This window comes from Saccostrea echinata, unplaced genomic scaffold (genome assembly GCF_033153115.1).
Source record: "Saccostrea echinata isolate AGI-Se365-2 ecotype Australia unplaced genomic scaffold, CSIRO_AGI_Sech_v1 ptg000023l, whole genome shotgun sequence".
In the NCBI taxonomy this organism is placed as follows: Eukaryota; Metazoa; Mollusca; class Bivalvia; order Ostreida; family Ostreidae; genus Saccostrea; species Saccostrea echinata.
Window position 1 is genome coordinate 9,423,424 of NW_026889772.1, and position 18,890 is coordinate 9,442,313.

Sequence of the window (18,890 nt, forward strand, 5' to 3'; positions counted from 1 at the left end):
ATACTTTTGCATGTCAGTATATTTTATGTCGTTACATTTTTTCGTTACATGATTGCACACCTGGAACTCACGATGAACGAGTAGTATTTCTTAATTTATCTTGGTGTTGAGATTTTATTTCATTGTTTTGCGTGCATTTGTGTTTGTTTGTAATGCATTGACCTGTGCAACTGATAAATACTTTTTTCTCCTGACGTAGTCACAGGTACTTGTGGACAGGACCCTCCCCGATATTCAACCCCGGGGCTTGTTGGATATTTTTTTCACAAATTATATTTATTATACTTATTCATCATATGTACCATAGGAAAAAAATCGTGAAAACCCCAAAATAATCGTTCCACACAAAAATGCCTCACTATACATTAGTATTGTGAGGTATTTTTGTATGGAAGGATTATTTGGGGTTTTCACGATTTTTTTCCTATATGGTACACATGATGAATAAGTGTAATGAATATAATTTGTGAAAAAAAATGTCCAGCAAGCCCCGGGGTTGAATATCGGGGGGGGGGGGGGGTCCTGTCCACAAGTACCTGTGGACGTAGTATAGTTGCATTTGATCGCGACCGAGTATCAATGACGATGTAATGTACGTACGTCAACACAGGTGAGATCTGTACCGCTAAATACTTCATTACATGTAAGAGGTTCAGTTACATTAGGGGCTGAAGAAAAACGTAAAGAACGAACTTTCTGGGAACATGGATAAACTGCGTTCTTTCATATAGGTGGCTTAAAAAAACGGGTCAATAGCTAACTACAGTGTAGTTCAGCGGCTTTAATGAATTATGAATGGGAGTGGTTTTTATATAAAAAATAAAGGAGAAAATATTCAGTAGATGTAATTACTTGCTAATTACACTAGAAACATTGAACTCTGAAGCCTAAATAATGGCAGGACTCATCAAATAGCTAACTGTTAAGCACTTAATGAATTCCAACAACTGAACATGTAGATGTACATGCTATAAATCGTATACACAAATAAACACGTTTCCTTTATAAAATCGACTCAATACAATTCACATCATATGGCACATCACACAATTGGATAGAAAACCTGATAACAAACTTGTGTATATTTGTAAAGTGCTGCACTGACTTTCTGTGAGCAAGCTGTGAAGGTAGGCTATACAGTAATTTTGTTTAAGAGAATCAAATTATTGATCAGTACTCGAGCAGTGAAATTACTTTTCACTAAACAATGTCATGGAAACAAATGTAGAAAAACACATAAATAAAATATATACATGTACATAATACGTACAGATTTGAAAATGAAGTACTGTAGTGATGTAATAAAATTCATAAATATACATTAACCTTAGCTTGGAAAAATCCTTACAAATAGAGGTCAAACAACTACATGTAATCATTAGTAATGATGAAAATGTAAATATAATTTGCACTTCTAATCTGTGCATTTCTACATTTTTTCTTTGCTTTCAACGGAGCATATAGGGAGTGAATATGATACAATAATCAAAATATTTGGCGTCTTCAATTTGATTTGAAATCAACGTTCTGATCAATCTATCAATACATCAATCAATGTCATGTAATACAAACACTTATCAGATCAAGATGCATGTATCAAACTCCACACGCCATCTTTGTCTGATCTTGAGAACAAAATATGTGCACAATGCTGAAGCCCTCAAGCTATCGCATCTTAAATCAAACATATGTATAAACACTACATAAATTCTGCAATTGGGTGAGACCCATTGACTGTCAAATTATTCAAAACACTTCTTGTACAAGCATTAAAACCACCTATGATTCAGCAACAATATAAAGGTTGAGAGAAACTAACTATAAAGCAACATTTGTCTTATTTTCTTTTCAAATTGTATCACTCAATGGAAAACAATTACAGACATTTTCTTTCTCGTTTTTACAACCTCTAAAGATTGAATTACTGTAATGTGTTTCTACTGTTATTTATGTCACAAATGTACTAATCTGTAATTTGTTTTTCTGTCGGACTTGGAATATCTTTGTAAGGCACATTTTCCTTTATAAAACAAGATGTGTTTGTGAAACACTGATGCCCCCGTATGACAACTTATAGCAAAGGTTAAACTTTCTCAAATGCAAATCAAATATGTTGGTACCCAAAGTAAGGTCTTGTCTCGAGGAATATAACTGTGAAATATGAAAACCCTAGCAGCAACCATTAAATAGATATGGAAAAGGTTAAAAGTTTTTTAAAAGTAAGTCAAACATTAAGATCAAGGTCAAATGGTCAAAATTAATGGTGCCTAAGGAAAGGCTTTCTCACAAGAAATACACACGTAAAATATGAAAGCTGAAGCACCAATCTTTCAAAAGTTATAACCAAGATTTAAGCTTTTCAAAAGAAGGTCAAACTCCAAGGTCAATGGATTACAATTGTTGGTATCCAGAGGAAGGTCTTGTCATAAGGATTACATATGTGAAATATGAAAGCTCTAGCACCAACTGTTCAAAAGTTATGGCCAAGGTTGAAGTTTTCCAAAAGTAGGCCAAACTCCAAGGTCAAAGGGTCAAAGTTGTTGGTATCCAAAGGAATGTCTTGTTACAAGGATTACATATGTCAAGTATAAAAGCCATAGCACCAACGGTTCAAAATTTATGGCCAATGTTAAAGTTTTTCAAAAGTAGGTCAAACTCCAAGGTCAAGGTCAAAAGGTCAAAGTTGTTGGTATCCAAAGGAAGGTCTTGTCAAAAGGATTACACGTGTGAAGTATGAAAGCCCTAGCTCAAAAGTTATGGCCAAGGTTAAAGTTGGATAAAATTTTGCAAAACTCCAAGGTCAAGGTCAAAAGGTCAAAGTTGTTGGTATCCAAAGGAAGGTCTTGTCAAAAGGATTACACGTGTGAAGTATGAAAGCCCTAGCTCTAATTGTTCAAAAGTTATGGCCAAGGTTAAAGTTGGATAAAATTTTGCAAAACTCCAAGGTCAAGGTCAAAAGGTCAAATATGGTGGTACCCAAAGAAAGGTCTTGTCACAATGAATACACAAGTGAAATATGAAAGCCATAGCTCCAACCAATCAAATGTTATGGGCAATGTTAAAGTTTTAGCGGACAAACAGACAGACAGACGGACGGACGGACAGGGCAAAAACTTCGATACGGGGGCATAAAAATAAAATTACATACAACAGCAAACTGAACACTAAGGTAATAAAGCACAGATCTTGGAATTGTAAAAATTAAATTGCAACAAAATGTGATTCACAACAATGAAATAATTAATTAATGTATGTTCATTGACAAAGTCTTCCTCCTTTTATTCGCGGGTCATAATTTCCCAGAGGCTAGTGTAGCCCGCATGGAGTATGGTAACTCATCCATTGCAAAATCCTGCTGGTTTCGGAGTAGCATTTGTTCTCTGAATTAGGAAAATTTTATTAAATCAAAATAAACACTCATAAACACAATATCTAAATAATCATAATTTTACTATATAGAATGAGCGTAGGAAATCAGTGTGCACGTACGTAAGGACGGGTTAGAACTTATAGAGCCAGTATACAGAAGAGAAAGAATACTACTGAACTCTTCGGAGCTTGGTTGGGTTTAAATTTCTTAAATTTCCCTTTAAATGTAGATCGATAAATATCATTAAAACTGATTGATTTTTATTTTAATTTGAGACATTCAAAATATACCCTATGTATAAGATGCAGTATGGGATGGCATTCATGACAAAGGGAAAAAGAGGAATAACTCTGAATTTAACTTGGACACGCGACTATGACTTATTATTTAGAAAAGCATCCTTTAATGTAAAACACTAAATATAAAGTTGTTTTTTTTAAAGGGGGGGGGCTTATTTGACCTTGAAGGACCATTTGAGTCTGGAATTCTTTTGTTTCGGGATTGGGGTTTCACTTCGAATTACATGTAATTACAATACTTTATATCCGTACAAGAATATATAACATTGATCATCAACATTTTTTTCTCTATGTGTGTGAAAAGAATAAAACATTCTGCAAATCCATATTCAGATGTGTGTGTGGGGGGGGGGGGGGATTCACAACACTCGTAGCACTTAGCAGTAAATCAGGAATCTGGAATTTTGCGATGGCAAGTGCATGAATAAAATAAAACTTGAATAAATCATACTTTGCTTAGGAAATGCCCTTGAATAAATGGCAAAACGTTATTTGTGCTATTTTTAAAATATGAATCCTATCATTAGTGAAGAGCTGACTCATAACTGACCGACGATTTGATTTAAATCCCCCAAATCAATACGTTAACAAAACACCACAAGGTCACTTTGAAGAGTATAGTGTAACCTCACAGAAGTTGTTACGTTTTAGATCAAGTCCTAACTGAGTTACAGTAAATTTATCTCTTTTTCTTACTTGAATTACAGAGCAAATGAATTATACAATTACGTGTAATCCAGAAAGTTTACATTTTTTTAATATCCGGGACGTATAATTATGTTCCTTATAATATTACAACTTGTGAGTACACATGCATTGAAAAATATGTAAAAGTATTTAATCTATGCTTAAGATTAAACAAAAAAATATTAATAATCATATTCAGTAAAATTTTAGATCAAAACCATTTATTTTACCAGAAACTTTAATTTGTGCGAGTCAGTGCGAGTTTTTTTTTCCCGTTATCCGGAACCGTACGGAATCGGTTTTCCCTATTAATCATGAAAAATACCAACATGGCGACTTTGCGTCCGTCACAACGGGCATAGACTGAATGTGTTTTCTGTGCAATAATACTGGTATAGAAGAAAATTGTAACTGTTATATTTCTTCTAATGAAGGAAATACTGTTCATGAATTTGAAATAAGAAGTTAACTTCACATGGAGTTAGCTTAGCTGCGCTTTATTACTTCTTTAAATGGCCGTTGTACAAGACAGTATTTATCATAGGCTTCAAATGATGAGCTCCGCTTTAGACAGTCGTCCTACCAGTGCCTTAGCAAGGGGAGTACAAATTACAGAGTTTAAGGAAACGAGAGTAAATCCAGATCCTGTAGTTTTAGAGGACAGTGATCTCTTGTTGGAACAATATCTTTCCCCGGGGAAATTGAGACTTCTCACAGGAGTTGACAATTTAGAAGATATTCGTCGCCTGGAACTTAAAGTTGACACAAAAGAAACAAGCTTGGGAAACTTTGGTTCCTTATTACCAAACTTAACACAACTTAAACTGTCAAACAGCAACATCCCATGTATCCGAGACTTGGGGTCCAGCTTACGGAATGTCACAGTTTTATGGATGTCACGATGTGGCCTACACGAGTTGGATGGAATTTCAAGTATGCTGAGTCTAAAAGAACTTTATTTATCATATAATGAGATCTGTGATATAAGTGCTCTAAGCATGCTGGACTCTTTACAGATTTTAGATCTAGAGGGAAATAACATAGATGATACCCAACAAATTCATTACCTTGCTATGTGTTCAAACTTATCCAGTCTTACACTGGAAGGGAATCCTGTGTGTGTGTTACCTACACCAGACAGTTATGAGACTGATGATTATGACTACAGGTGGACTGTTAAGAAAATTATACCTCATCTCAGAATTTTAGATGAAGAACCATTAAATTCTGACCCATCTCCTTTGAAAAAGAAGAACATATTTGATGATGACTGGGCATATCTGGAGGAATTACAGAAAGATGTAGGAATAGGAGGTTCAACCGAAAGTCTAGACTCCTCGGGTGAGTAATGAGTAACTATTTGCCCAAGTTTCATTTAGAAAATAAAAGTAACATAAAAAGTCACGTCATGTACCAGAGCAAAATATTGATATCAATGCATTGAAGCTATAAAATATTTTTAGAGGCAAGCCATACAGAAAGTACAGGACGACCTGGCACTGCATCCCTTCGGCCAACAACTGGATACCGCCCAGGTTCTGCTCTTCGACCTTCCTCTGGATTTCGACCTCTAACAGCATCAAGGAGACCAGCTACAACTTCTGGAGGGAACGTGAGGCCACTTACTGCAGAAAAAACCAACAGGGAAGAAAACGAGGAGAAAACTATAACAGAGGATGCCTCCAGTGAACTCACCATGGGGAAAGTTGTTTGTGGAAATCCATCCAAAGCTCTCTTCTCTCGCAGGAAAATTAATCCTGGAAGTGAACCCAAAACTGAGGCAACAGGTCTAAAGCTGTTCCCACAATTCCTACACAAGCCCGAGCACACCTATGACCCCATTCCTGACGATGACAAGGAGAGGGCCGATATTGTGGCCGAACTAAAGGAATGGAAACAACATCATGAAAAAATCATGGAGAAGATCAATATAGAAAAAGCTCCTCAGGTATACAGATTCGTGTTCTATATTTCACTTTCTTCATGTTGTTAAAGCTGTGATAAAATTGTTGGATTGGACAGTCAGTGGTTTTAAAACAAATTTAATAATACAGTTGCTGAAGAAATTACACTTGTAAGAATTGATGAAAAAGTTCTGGTGTGCAAAAAATTCGATAACATTCTACATGTACTGATACATCTTTGATTTTTCCAGTGATATTTTCATTTATTTGAGCAGGTCTTGGTAATTGATCATGATGATGCAGTGAGTGTATCCAGTGATGAGGAAATAACTGATGAAGAAGACAATGGGGAATTAGCCTCCAGCTTTACTCCTCTGGACGACAGTGACCGACCAGTCAGTGCTGACCGACCCTCCAGTAAGGGGGAATCAGTTACCTCTAGTCCATTACTGGGTATGTTACTTCTAATATTAGTATATTACGCTGCAGTATATATCACAACAGACTATTTTCATTGCTTTTGAGTTAATGTGAAAATACAAATAGATCTGTAGAATATTGAATAAATGGACTTGACCTGTGCAAGAACTGATCATGTCATGATGTTCATTCAAGGGATAATTTTCAAATACTCGCTCAATGCATGCAAACATTAGTGTTACCACACAAACAATATGTACATGTAAACACACATATATAAAATATTTATTTTAGATACCAAAAATTCATAAACATCTGACTATACACATCTTTTAAAATTTCATGGCATTTTGATGATTGGCATTTTAATTAATTTATCAGCATCTATTATATTTTTAAGTGTAATCTTTAGCTTTTTTCAGCATTCTGAATAAAAAAGAAAAAGATTTTTTTTTTTCAAATACTAATTACAAACATAATTGATGTTTCAAGATTTCGTCAATCAACCTACATTTTTTTTTTTTTTTAACAAAAAATCATATCAAATAATTTTTAATCAATCATGAATAGATCTTCCACCACCCCCAACCCCACCTAAGATGTTAGGACAGATACGTGAACCCCCACCTAAAGAGTTCCAGGAGGGAATTATTGAGGTTCTGAAAATGGAGGGTCTGACCACAGACAGTAAGAGGGAGGAACCTGAAGATCCTCCAGAAACACCAGAGAGCATCCAACTAAAGTCCAGGCTGGAAAACCATGCCCTGAACCCTCATCGTCCTTGTCCACCCATCAAACCCCTGGGTAGGTCATCCCCGGGTAGCCCAATCATGCCTCGGGTTCCCCCTCCATCTGCTGTGGGTAGAAACCTGCTGAGTAATAGTATGGCTGTCCCAGCAAAAAGAAACAGCCTACAAAGTCCAGAGTCAGGATCTCCAGCGATTGGTCCATCTGCTTCTGTGGATCGCCCAGTGCTTCAGAATCGTCCCTTTACTGCAAGAGCCGTCTTGTCTCAAGTCCGCAGACAGTTGCCTCAAGTTCCTACCCTTCCTTCTAAACCTAGCTTTCCAAAGTGAAGGAGGAACCCATTCATCTTAAGGAAAAGAATATTTTTATGGAAAGCAAACTTGGTTCTGGTCTCTAAACTTCTTGTCTTTCATTTGTTGATCAGTGTGTTTTAAATATAAAGATCTTTTTATGGTATGTTCAAAGTACAAGTCATCACACACGGTAAATGGGGCCGCAGTATCTTCAGGAATGTTTCTGATAAAACTTGAAAGGGTAATGCTTATATTTTAATGTTCCTGACGAATTGAACAGAGATGAGTACATATATAGTGTATACGTAAATCACTACCGAGTTATTGACAGGATCAAGCAGTACCTCAATGTCAACTTACATGTAAATCATTATTTGTCTAGACAAAACCACTGTCACCACATTTTTTTTACACAGCAAGCAGATGCAGAGCAAATGCATTCCATGTTACAGAGTAGGCCTTATGCTAGTTTGAAGATTTGTTTATTTATCAGTGTGAGCAGTATTTACTACATTTTTCAGTCTAATTTTTAGTTGTCATGGAAACTGTAGTGATCTTGTGTGAAACTATTTTTCATTCACTGACTGATATTTACATTGTTTTTTGATACAGCTTAATGTATCAAATTTCTTCAACAGAAAGGATGTACTCAAACCTAATTGTATCACAGATATGTATCAGACCATGTCTGGAGATTTATACATAATTTATTTTTCATTCAAATATCTTTCAGTGTCCCAGATTTTATGAAATGTTGCATTAAAAAAACCATTAACACTAAAATAGTAGATGCTAGAATACTGTGACATGTACAATGTACTTTGAAAAGAATGTGCCCTCCCCTGATTTCAACTTTTATCCCAGTATACATATGTAGTATGAATATATGAATAGAATGCTAAATTCTTTTGTTAAACATGAAAATGCTTGTCATATGTGTTTCAAGATCAAGATATGTCTGTGTGTTGCCAATTATATGCATTTAATTTATTGAGTTGAATAGGCTTTTTGTTTTCAACGATTTTCCTTTTTTTCACTATGCATATGTAGATTGTATTTTTTCACAATAAACAATGCTTATAATTTGATGTGTCTTTCTCTGAGAACTTGGGAATCGGATCTGGGCAAACAGTAAAGTAATCTAATGGAAATGTTAATCCACACACTTGTTCCCCGAGCAAATTGTCTGGATAAATGAGCATCCGGATAACTGAAATATACTTGGTATATATAAATTGTTCCTCAAAGATTTCATTTAGAAGGTGAGGTGTTCAGATTATTGACATCAGGATTAATGAGGCTTCACTTTATATATAGCTTTTTACTGATTTTCTGAAAGAAGTTTTTTTTTGTTAGGTTTACAGTTGCCTTTAGTGATAATACCACTTCATGGTTCTTGTCTATTTAGAAGGTGAGGTGTTCAGATTATTGACATCAGGATTAATGAGGCTTCACTTTATATATAGCTTTTTACTGATTTTCTGAGAGAAGTTTTTTTTTGTTAGGTTTACAGTTGCCTTTAGTGATAATACCACTTCATGGTTCTTGTCTATTTTACTTGAAAGGATTTTGTCTCAGGTGTGTGAAACATCTTGGACATGTCAAAATTTATACGTTGGACTGAAAGAATATACAGAGTTCAAACAATCCGGGGTTTAGAAAACAGGTGATCTGAGGGCTGGGACCAGTAGTATATATAAGCAGGAAAAAAACTGAAAAATATAAGAATAATAAAAATAAAATTGGGAATAATTTACTCTTTTTTTTTAGCTGGTCATAAAGTGCAGAGTATAAGTCACATCACCAAAATGTTTTAGTGTTATTCAAAAATGAAACAAGATAAAAGCATCAGTTCGACAGCATCAATTTGACACCATGATACAACAAGGAGCTTGTGATGATGAGTAAGTAGGGTCAACAGATATTGTTTCAGTTTTGGTTTTATTTGCCACGGAATAGAAATTTAATGCTATTGGACTAGTGAATTTCACAAGGTTAGTACATGTAGTCTCTGGACCAATGTATGCCTATGGCAAATTTAAACCCCTGCAATCCAAAATGAAAGTGTGTTGTAAGATTATAATACAGGAAACAGTTTATTCAAATTTTAATTTGATTTTCATGGTCAACAAGCACCTAGGAAATGATTGAAATTGTGACTTACACTGTATGTCTTAATCTGTTTCATGATTGTACATGCATCTTAGAGATGCGCAATTTTATTGGTATACCAGTTTATCGCAATTTTTTATTGTGTGGTATGTATCGTGATACGGAGACTAAAGTACTGGTATTTGGTACATAACTATAAATTCCGGAAATTATTCATTTATTTGTTCAAACTATTGAATGGCAATTACAGGAAGTGTAAAAAATGTTGAAAACAGTTAAACAATGGCATCCAAACATGCTTCATATTAAATAAATAAAAATTTAAAAAATAAAGTTATGTTTTTAAAGCATATTTTTAACAAATATTATGGAAATTCATTTGAAATTGTAGTAAAAATTGTGTTTTGAGGAAAAATCGTGATATATCATGATAAGAAATTTTTGCCGATACCCATCCCTAATGTATCTACTATGTGTAGTGACTCTAGAGATATAGCAGTACAGCAATACATTGATCATATTGATCGCAAGGGCTCAAATACGCATTTTGTATAGTCAGGTATGTATCACAATCCAGTTAATATTTATTGTCTATGTCAAACCTAACAAATTGAACATTCCAAAAAGGCAGAAAACAAGGAAGAAAAAAACCCCCAAAGTTTAAACTAGGAATAATAAACTTTGGTGGTAAGCAATGTTGAGATAATCATGTTATATTTTCTATTACTGTGATCAAGTAAGCAACACAAAATATGTAAATATATCAATTTATTCTACCGTATTTTTGACCGCTGTATCTTGATACATGTTGTATCACATAGCCGTATCATATTTATTGTATCCTTAAGTAGATTGCGATACTCAGGCCTGACTCCCACTATTAATTTCAATATTGTAGTTTTTTATGGCTATATATAAAATACATGGTTACTGTCTTGAAATATAAGCGATATTTGGGTGAGGGTAAGAAAGCATGATAGAGGGCAAGGCTTGCCGAGCCCTCTCTCACTTTTTCGACCCGAGCCCAAATATCGCTTATATTTCAAGACAGTGTCCATGTATTTTGTTTATCCTGCAACATATTTTTACTTGACCTCCAAAACAAGCTATTTTCAACCGATTTAGAAACATCTCTGCAGTTGAAACTATAAGACGTCATGGCATAAACATTGCAATATACATGACGTCACAATGCTTTTAGAACATCACAATACATGCACGAAGCTTTATTAAGGCATTGACCGAATAAAACTTTGGTTTATTAGGTTACCTTTATTAGGTCAATGCAAGGGGTAGTTGCAGGATAAATATGATAAGGAAGTAGAGCAGTGCCTTAAATCTTTATCTAGAACCTTTAAGATCAGACTACTTTGTTTCCTCACCTTCTCTGTCGCACCATCTTTTTCTGTCTGTAGCAAATGGATACAATGACAAAAACAAACACGGAGGGTACAATAATCCCCATCACTATCAAGGTCACTAACACTGTGTGGTCCTTCCCCGTCAGTGGATGAGGTGTTTTCTGGGAGGCAATCCAGGGGGTTGAAGTTTGTAGAGACTCTATGTATCATTAAGAGAAAAAGAACCATATACATTTTGTATTGAAATCAGCTTTATAAAAAAGAAAACAATATTACACAAATAAAGTTTTTTTTTCTGTCAAAGTCTGATATTCATGAATCATGTGATCATTAAGTGTTTGCATATAAATTTTCTAATTTATAATTGACAATTAAATATATTGTTAACATATTTTTCTAGTATTAGTACAATTGTCTTTATGATTTATCCAAAGGAACCAGTAACTTTATAATTATGAAAATAACCAAGATCTCATATTGATATCACATACAAGTGGTAAAAAGACACCTGTGGTTTCAAAGAAATTAAGAAATTACTGTCTTGGTTTTTGTGCTCCTGAGGGGGTATTTACCTGTTGTGTACTGAGAGTTTATTTACCTGTTTTGCTTCGGGGGGGGGGGGGGTATTTACCTGTAGTAATGCCAGGTATGGATGCTGTGCTGGAATCATTTGTGATGAGTTTTGTAGTCTGAGAAACTACTTTGGTTAAAGTTGAAGTAAGGAACGAAGTAGTGCTTGTCGTAGACAGATTTTGCTTGGAACTGTCCAATGTCCAAGGCTCAGCTGAAGAATCGGACATCTCTGATAATTTGGATGATGTTTATAAAAAGTGTCAACCTCTGTATCACCTGATCACGGACCTTGACAATCCAAGAAATGATTTTTTAAAATACCATAGTTGAAAAATGCGTAATAAAAAGACCTTTAAAAATTTATCTGGAACTATAAACTTTACCTTTAGGTAAAATTAGCCTTTTTTTAAAAAAACCTTTCTCTCGATTTGTTTACATCGGAGAGTTACCTTTCTTGAGTCGATTACTATTTTGCGGACTCCGATCTCGATGAATGAAATATATGAAGATAATAGCACTGGTTCTCTGCCCTTGATTCCAGTCGCTGCCGCTAGGAATTACAAGTTTTTCAGGGCGCTTGCGCCCGTTAACCAATGTCAGGGTACCAGTCTATGAAGATAACGAACAGTATAAGTATTCAGGCTCAAAAGTCCATCAAACAATACAAAATAGGAGCAGAGCAAACACGGACCTCCAAACATCAGAGGTGGGATCAGGTGCCATGGAGGAGTGAGCATCCCCTGCCGACCGGTCACACCCGCGCCGTGTGCTCCTTGTCATGATCAGGAAATAACGGAAAAATCCGTCGACAATTCAGCAGTGTTCAGTGTCACGGCCAGGAACACGTTAAGTTCCTAGACAGTACCGTTGTCGGAAACCTTTAAAGTTAAGCACTGAAACTGGTTCGTTGTCATGAACATACAGGTGAGGTTAAGATTAAATCCGTCCGGTGTCATGCAAAAGATACAAATATTTATACATGATGCCTAAATTTTAACGTTTTTGACAAATTCTAAAAATAAATTTGAATTTTGGGAAACAGATACAACATTCAGTATCCCATACAAAGATTTATGTATTTGATATCCACAATACATTTTGAGGAGTTTTGATTGGCGATCACATGCCCATGTGTGAAGCCATGATCGTGAGCTGGAAAATTATATATTTCTTATATTTAATTCATCGAAATGGTTCTTTTATTTTAAAATATGAAGAGAAACTTCATTTTCAATGTATTAGGCAACTGACAGCCTTTTGTAGCTAACATGTAATAAGAAATAGCAATTTATAAGCAAAAAGTCCGTTGCCTGTACATGTTAAGTTTATCTGGTCCGGTGTCATTTTTCTTAACATGTAAGTAAATCAATAAAAAGCAACAGAAATGATCAAATATATGCTTAATTTAAAAGAATACAAAGCATATTACAAATATATTCGAATCTCGGGGTCGTCTTAAAGCAGCTCACACTAACGTGCTAACTATTCTGCGATGTTTCTATTTTCAATTCATTTTCTCTTAGGGACCTGCATCCTAGCTAGTATGCAAACATATACAATTCCCTGTATTACTATATCATCAGTATAACAAAATTAAAATGTTATGCTTAGGTCACATTTAAGCCGATGGTCGGGCGACCAAATTTTTTTGTATCGTCGGCTAAAAAACATGATCTGGCGACGCAGAGTAGTCATATTAATTCCCAGGAACACCGATACCTTTAAAAGTAAAAATATTTATAAGTTGGCCAACCGTCGCCAGATCATCGTTCGCTAGGCCGCAGTTTGATTTTCATCTTCGGCCGACAGTTGTACGAAAACCCAATTCCTAAATGTCGACCGACTGACGACCGACTTTAAAAACTGTATGCCGATGGTCGGCCTATGATCGAAGGTTGGTGGACGGACTATTCAATAAGTGCTTCAATTAAATGGGCCACAGACGCAAAAAAAAAAATAATAACTTGACCCGACTGACATGCATTAAATTGGTGGGCCGACGAAAAAAAAAGAGATAATTCGGACAAGACAACGACCGATAATATGAAACTTATGTGGAAGCATCCTCAGGTAATCCCCCCCCCCCCCACTTTAATATTTAAACTTTTGAATACCTAACTGATTTCTGCTATTTCCGAACCAAAGTGCTCAGATGAGCGATGTGACCCATGGGCCTCTTGTTTTTGGTGTATTTGTGAATGTAATTGGTATGTAAATCACATTGACGTATCTCGTATGCTATTTCATGCAGCGTGATTGTGACGGTACATTTTGTCGTCCTGTTCATATTGTTGCCGGCGACAATGTGTACATACACTCACTGAGCATATTGTCGTCCATCAGTACATGTCGCATGACAATGCATCGCAATGTTTCCACATAGATATGACTAATCATTGCTTTGCTGTTGTTGAGAAGAAAAAGTTTAAAGAATTTTCCTATATATTCCTGTGTAAAACTTTGATCGCCCTTTGTGGCCCCAACCTAGGCCCGGGGGGTCATGATTAAAAGAAACTTGAATCTACACTACCTGAGGACGCTTCCGTATAAACATCGCTAATCACGGGCCTACTTCTTTTCTCAATATTTGATCCAAAAATTTCAGAACGAGGGAAGGGGGGTGGGGTGGGGTTCAGATCTTTTTTTTGACAAACAAAAAAAATCGTTTGTGTGTGAAGGAGTGTTACTATATAAGTTAAATATATTATTTTATCATGAAATTTTACCTGTGGACAAAATTGAGAGTATATACAGGTTAAAAAAACAGAATTTACAAAAGCAAAGAAAAATGAAAAAATCAAACGGAGGGGGCAGGGTGGGATAGGGATGGGGGAGGGGGTGGGGTGCGCCGGTGCTAGATCTGCGTTTGGTTCTTGAGAAGATTTTTAAAGAGTTTTTGTATACCGTAGACTTTTATCACCAATTGTGGTCCCACCCTATCTATGGGGGTCATGATTTGAACAAAATTGATTTTGTTTTTGTTTGTTTGTTTGTTGTTTTAATATCCCTATAGAGAATTTTTCACTCATAAGGAGACATCACCACTTGCCGGTGGAGGGCCTAAAATTTAGACATATTCTCGGAACTCAGGGCCATTGAAAAGTGTGGGATCTGATCTTTTTCGTGCTAGAATCAAAAAAATTGAAAGTACACTTCATGTATGTACTTTCAATTAAGTATCATCTCTTCTGATCCAGAAGTTCTTGAGAAGAAAATTTTGAAAGAATTATTCTTAAATATTGTATTAAAACTTTGATCACCTATTGTAGCCCCACCCTTTCCCAAACATGATCTGAATAAAAATGAATCTACACTTTATAATAAAGCTTTCACATAAGTTTTAACTTTTCTGACACAATGGTTCTTGAGGAGATTATTTAAAAATGACACTAAATTTTCACTAATTCTTAACTATACAAGTCATGTACTTTCTTGAAATTGGGCATGACCATTTGACTCCCTTTATCCACGTTTGCTTTCTGGTAAGTTTGATTGAAATTGGCCAGTAGTTCCTGAGAAGAAGCTGATAATGTGAAAAGTTTACAGACAGACAGACGGACGGCACAAGAAATGTGATCAGAAAAGCTCACTAGAGCTATCAGCTCCGGTGAGCTAAAAATATGTCAACCCCTACACCAATTATATCGGCACTCGTATGAGAATTAAGCAAAAAAAATGAATTCCAGATAACATTTCTACTGAACAAATAACTTTCAATCTAATATCCATGTACCGGTATATATAACGACAAAAAAGAATAGACTGATTTTTCAGATATCTCAAGAATTACGGTATTTTGACATATCAAAGTCATGTAAACCAATGCTGGACACAATTTTCTGAGCAAACCATTTCTCCCAACAATATTGCGAGTAATGCTAAATAAATACAACTTGTTTACTTATTTATCAGCCAAACACTTTGTCTGTCTAGCTCTCTCTCCTCTCTCTCTCTCTCTCTCCACGACCTTAGTAAATATTCAAAACAATACATCGGCGACAAAATGGTCACAGTACATATTGTCGCAGACGACAAAACGTGCCGATGCTTGACTCTACATTTTGTCTTCCATTACGCAGGAGGAAGAAAAAGGCTCGTCTCGGTACAAATTGTCGCCGGCGACAATATGCATGGCCGTAGGAACCGGGGGACACGGGGTGGGGGGTGCCCCCAATAATTTTGCCGATATATAGATTACTATAGTAAACATAGATACTATATAGATACTATATGTTTGTGCCCCCTCAACAAAGACATCTGATGACCTTTTTTTTTTTATTTTGCTTGTCGGGAAATTTTTGGTAGTGCTCCTCAACTGTCAACTGAAAAATGTATGGCTGTACCCCCCCCCCCCACACACACACACACCCACACAAATGAAATTGCTTCCTACAGGCCTGATATGTATCGATGGACGATGATACGTGCAGTCAGGGTAGGTACATTTTTTCGCCGACAACAATATGTACAAAACGACAATATGTACCGTCACACCTCTAATGGCATGCTTAACGAAAACAACATAAGATCGTCCTTCGTAGTGTGTACAATACAGTAGCGACAACGGACCGATGACAACGGACTGAATTTTCGTATCTTGTCATGACAACGGACAAGAATAGAAATAAATCAAAATTTTCAGTTTTAATTTGTTCTCAATTTTTCTGCAAAGGCTTACAACATGTCTTGATACTGTGTGCACCAATTAGTGTATATATTATATTCTATTTACGAAAAATATAACATCTCAGAAGGAAATTGAATGAAATCCACATGTGTTTTCAACAGGGTTTAATATCGCCAACGCAAACTCCTCTTTTATTACTTGTTTTTAACGGCTGAAATTCATACAGCACCAAATAGGGTGTCAGCCCTGTTTCCCATTGCAATTTCAGACATTAATTGTAATAGATAATTTAACTTGAAAAAAGAAAAACTTCTCACAACCTGTCCTCTCAAGTCATGACAACGGACGGATTTTATCATAACCTCACCTGTATGTTCATGACAACGAACCAGTTTTAGTGCTTAACTTTAAAGGTTTCTGACAACGGTACTGTCTAGGAACTTAACGTGTTCCTGGCCGTGAGTGTGTAAATAATGGCCTAACAATTTGTATGAAAAACGTTAGTCAGCATTTGACTCAATGATAAATTGTATTTGCTGACAAGGTCATTGTATCGACCATAGAACTTACGAAATGATGACTTTAAACGAGACAGCTGATATTCTTGTTTCATCAACTTGTTTGTCAATAATTTACCTCGTTTTAGAAATTGCACATACGTAGAACATGCTCTTGCGTATCGAATCAAGTGAGAGATATAAACCCCGTATGCAGGTGATGAAGGTATATTGCTGCATAAGTAAGGGAAGTTGACGATTGAAAAGTTAAAGTCATCACGTTTATCACACAGGTACTTGTGGACAGGACCCCCCCCCTCCTCCCGATATTCAACCCCGGGGTTTTTTGGACATTTTTTTCACAAATTATATTTATTGCACTTATTCATCATGTGTACTATAGGAAAAAAGCCGTGAAAACCCAAAAATAATCGCTCCACACAAAAATACCCCACTATACATTATAAGAGAGAAAGGTATGCCACTCCGGTTTGTTTACGTTGTACCCACACTGGTCTTTCTGGATTTAAAAACATGTATTTATTTTATTTTAACCTAAAATGTCGGTTCACATTGTCTCTACATATATTTCTGTCTTAGTTCATGCTATCGGATTGACTCTGCATCTCGTAAGAATCCCACAATTAATCCTTAAACAGCATGGCAGTCAGTGGGTTGAAAAATTATTAGGTAAACGCAACGGAAGTGCACAGAGAATATATTACCTATTATGATAACACCCGAGAGAGATTATTACGTCAGGCCAAAACTCTCTCGGGCGTTATCGTAATAAGTGATACATTCTTGGTGTACTTCCGTTGCGTTTACCTAAGGATTTTTCAACGCACCGACTGCTATGCTGCTTAAGGATTAATTGTGGGATTCTTACGAGATGCAGAGTCAATCCGATAGCATGAACTAAGACAGAAATATATGTAGAGACAATGTGAACCGACATTTTAGGTTAAAATAAAATAAATACATGTTTTTAAATCCAGAAAGACCAGTGGGGGTACAACGTAAACAAACCGGAGTGGCATACCTTTCTCTCTTATAATGTATAGTGGGGTATTTTTGTGTGGAGCGATGATTTTTGGGTTTTCACGGCTTTTTTCCTATAGTACACATGATGAATAAGTGCAATAAATATAATTTGTGAAAAAAATGTCCAACAAGCCCCGGGGTTGAATATCGGGAGGAGGGGGGGGGGGTCCTGTCCACAAGTACCTGTGGTTTATCATAAAGCTTGGTTGTTAGATGACCATTAACGTCTTTTTCAAGTAAAATATCCAAATATGAAACAGATGTGTCAGACTCTGTGGTATCTTTTATCTCAAGCTCACAAGCATATATCGTATCGACATAAGAATGGAAATAGCCATTGTTAATTGACAATACGTCGTCGATATTTCTAAATGTCGAGTTGAAGGCCACTGCAAGTGTATTCTTCTTTTCATGTACAAGATTTTGGACAAATTCTGCTTCATATGAATACAAAAAAGGTCTGCTAATAACGGGGCGCAATTGGTACCCATGGGTATTCCAACAGATTGTTGGAAGACCTGGTCTCCAAAAACCACATAGATATTGTCAATCAGAAACTCAAGCATCTTTTTAATGTCAACTTCAGAGTACTTGTGTGTACAATCAGAATGTTATTTGGCATATTGATAACAATTAGTAATGTATTAACAAACTTATTTACAACAAAATGTAGATAATAATTCTTAAATGTCATCAACATTGGTAATAAGCGTTGGTTGAAATCAGAACAAATGTGGAGAATAATGTGTCTTATTGTAGCCCAAACTGTAGTTCTGCGGAAGAGAAATTTTCTTTGGAATTGAACTAGATCATACATGATTTATAGTAACCATGGCATCAACTTTCTCTCAACTGAAAATAATAATACTGTATTGACAGAAAAGTCAAAGGAATAAAACACAATTATGTACAGTACCTTTCACTACTGTATATAGTTTAATCGTGCAGGAGTTTTT

The 18,890-nt window shown here is 35.7% G+C and overlaps 2 protein-coding genes across 2 annotated transcripts; one reads left to right on the forward strand and one right to left on the reverse strand.

Moving 5' to 3' along the window:
* Nucleotides 1-378: 378 nt before the first annotated feature.
* Nucleotides 379-12,027, reverse strand: LOC133191160 (uncharacterized). The gene is made up of 3 exons (XM_061326869.1): nt 11,825-12,027; nt 11,215-11,392; nt 379-3,380 (listed from the first exon to the last, which is right to left on the reverse strand). Exons 1-3 carry the CDS (start codon nt 11,991-11,993, stop codon nt 3,290-3,292), a joined length of 438 nt encoding a protein of 145 aa, XP_061182853.1. The 5' UTR covers nt 11,994-12,027; the 3' UTR covers nt 379-3,289.
* Nucleotides 4,681-8,806, forward strand: LOC133191159 (leucine-rich repeat-containing protein 56-like). Its single transcript, XM_061326867.1, has 4 exons — nt 4,681-5,697; nt 5,820-6,304; nt 6,536-6,713; nt 7,251-8,806. The coding sequence occupies exons 1-4, from the start codon at nt 4,869-4,871 to the stop codon at nt 7,754-7,756; spliced, it is 1,998 nt and encodes a 665-aa protein (XP_061182851.1). The 5' UTR covers nt 4,681-4,868; the 3' UTR covers nt 7,757-8,806.
* Nucleotides 12,028-18,890: the final 6,863 nt, after the last annotated feature.

Coding starts and splice junctions, on each gene's coding strand:
- LOC133191159 (XM_061326867.1), top strand. CDS start 4,869: ATGGCCGTTGTACAAGACAGTATTTATCATAGGCTTCAAATGATGAGC. Junction 6,305..6,535: donor ATATAGAAAAAGCTCCTCAG/GTATACAGATTC, acceptor TTATTTGAGCAG/GTCTTGGTAATTGATCATGA. Junction 6,714..7,250: donor TACCTCTAGTCCATTACTGG/GTATGTTACTTC, acceptor AATCATGAATAG/ATCTTCCACCACCCCCAACC.
- LOC133191160 (XM_061326869.1), bottom strand. CDS start 11,993: ATGTCCGATTCTTCAGCTGAGCCTTGGACATTGGACAGTTCCAAGCAA. Junction 11,393..11,824: donor CATACCTGGCATTACTACAG/GTAAATACCCCC, acceptor AATGATACATAG/AGTCTCTACAAACTTCAACC. Junction 3,381..11,214: donor AAGATGGTGCGACAGAGAAG/GTGAGGAAACAA, acceptor TTCCTAATTCAG/AGAACAAATGCTACTCCGAA.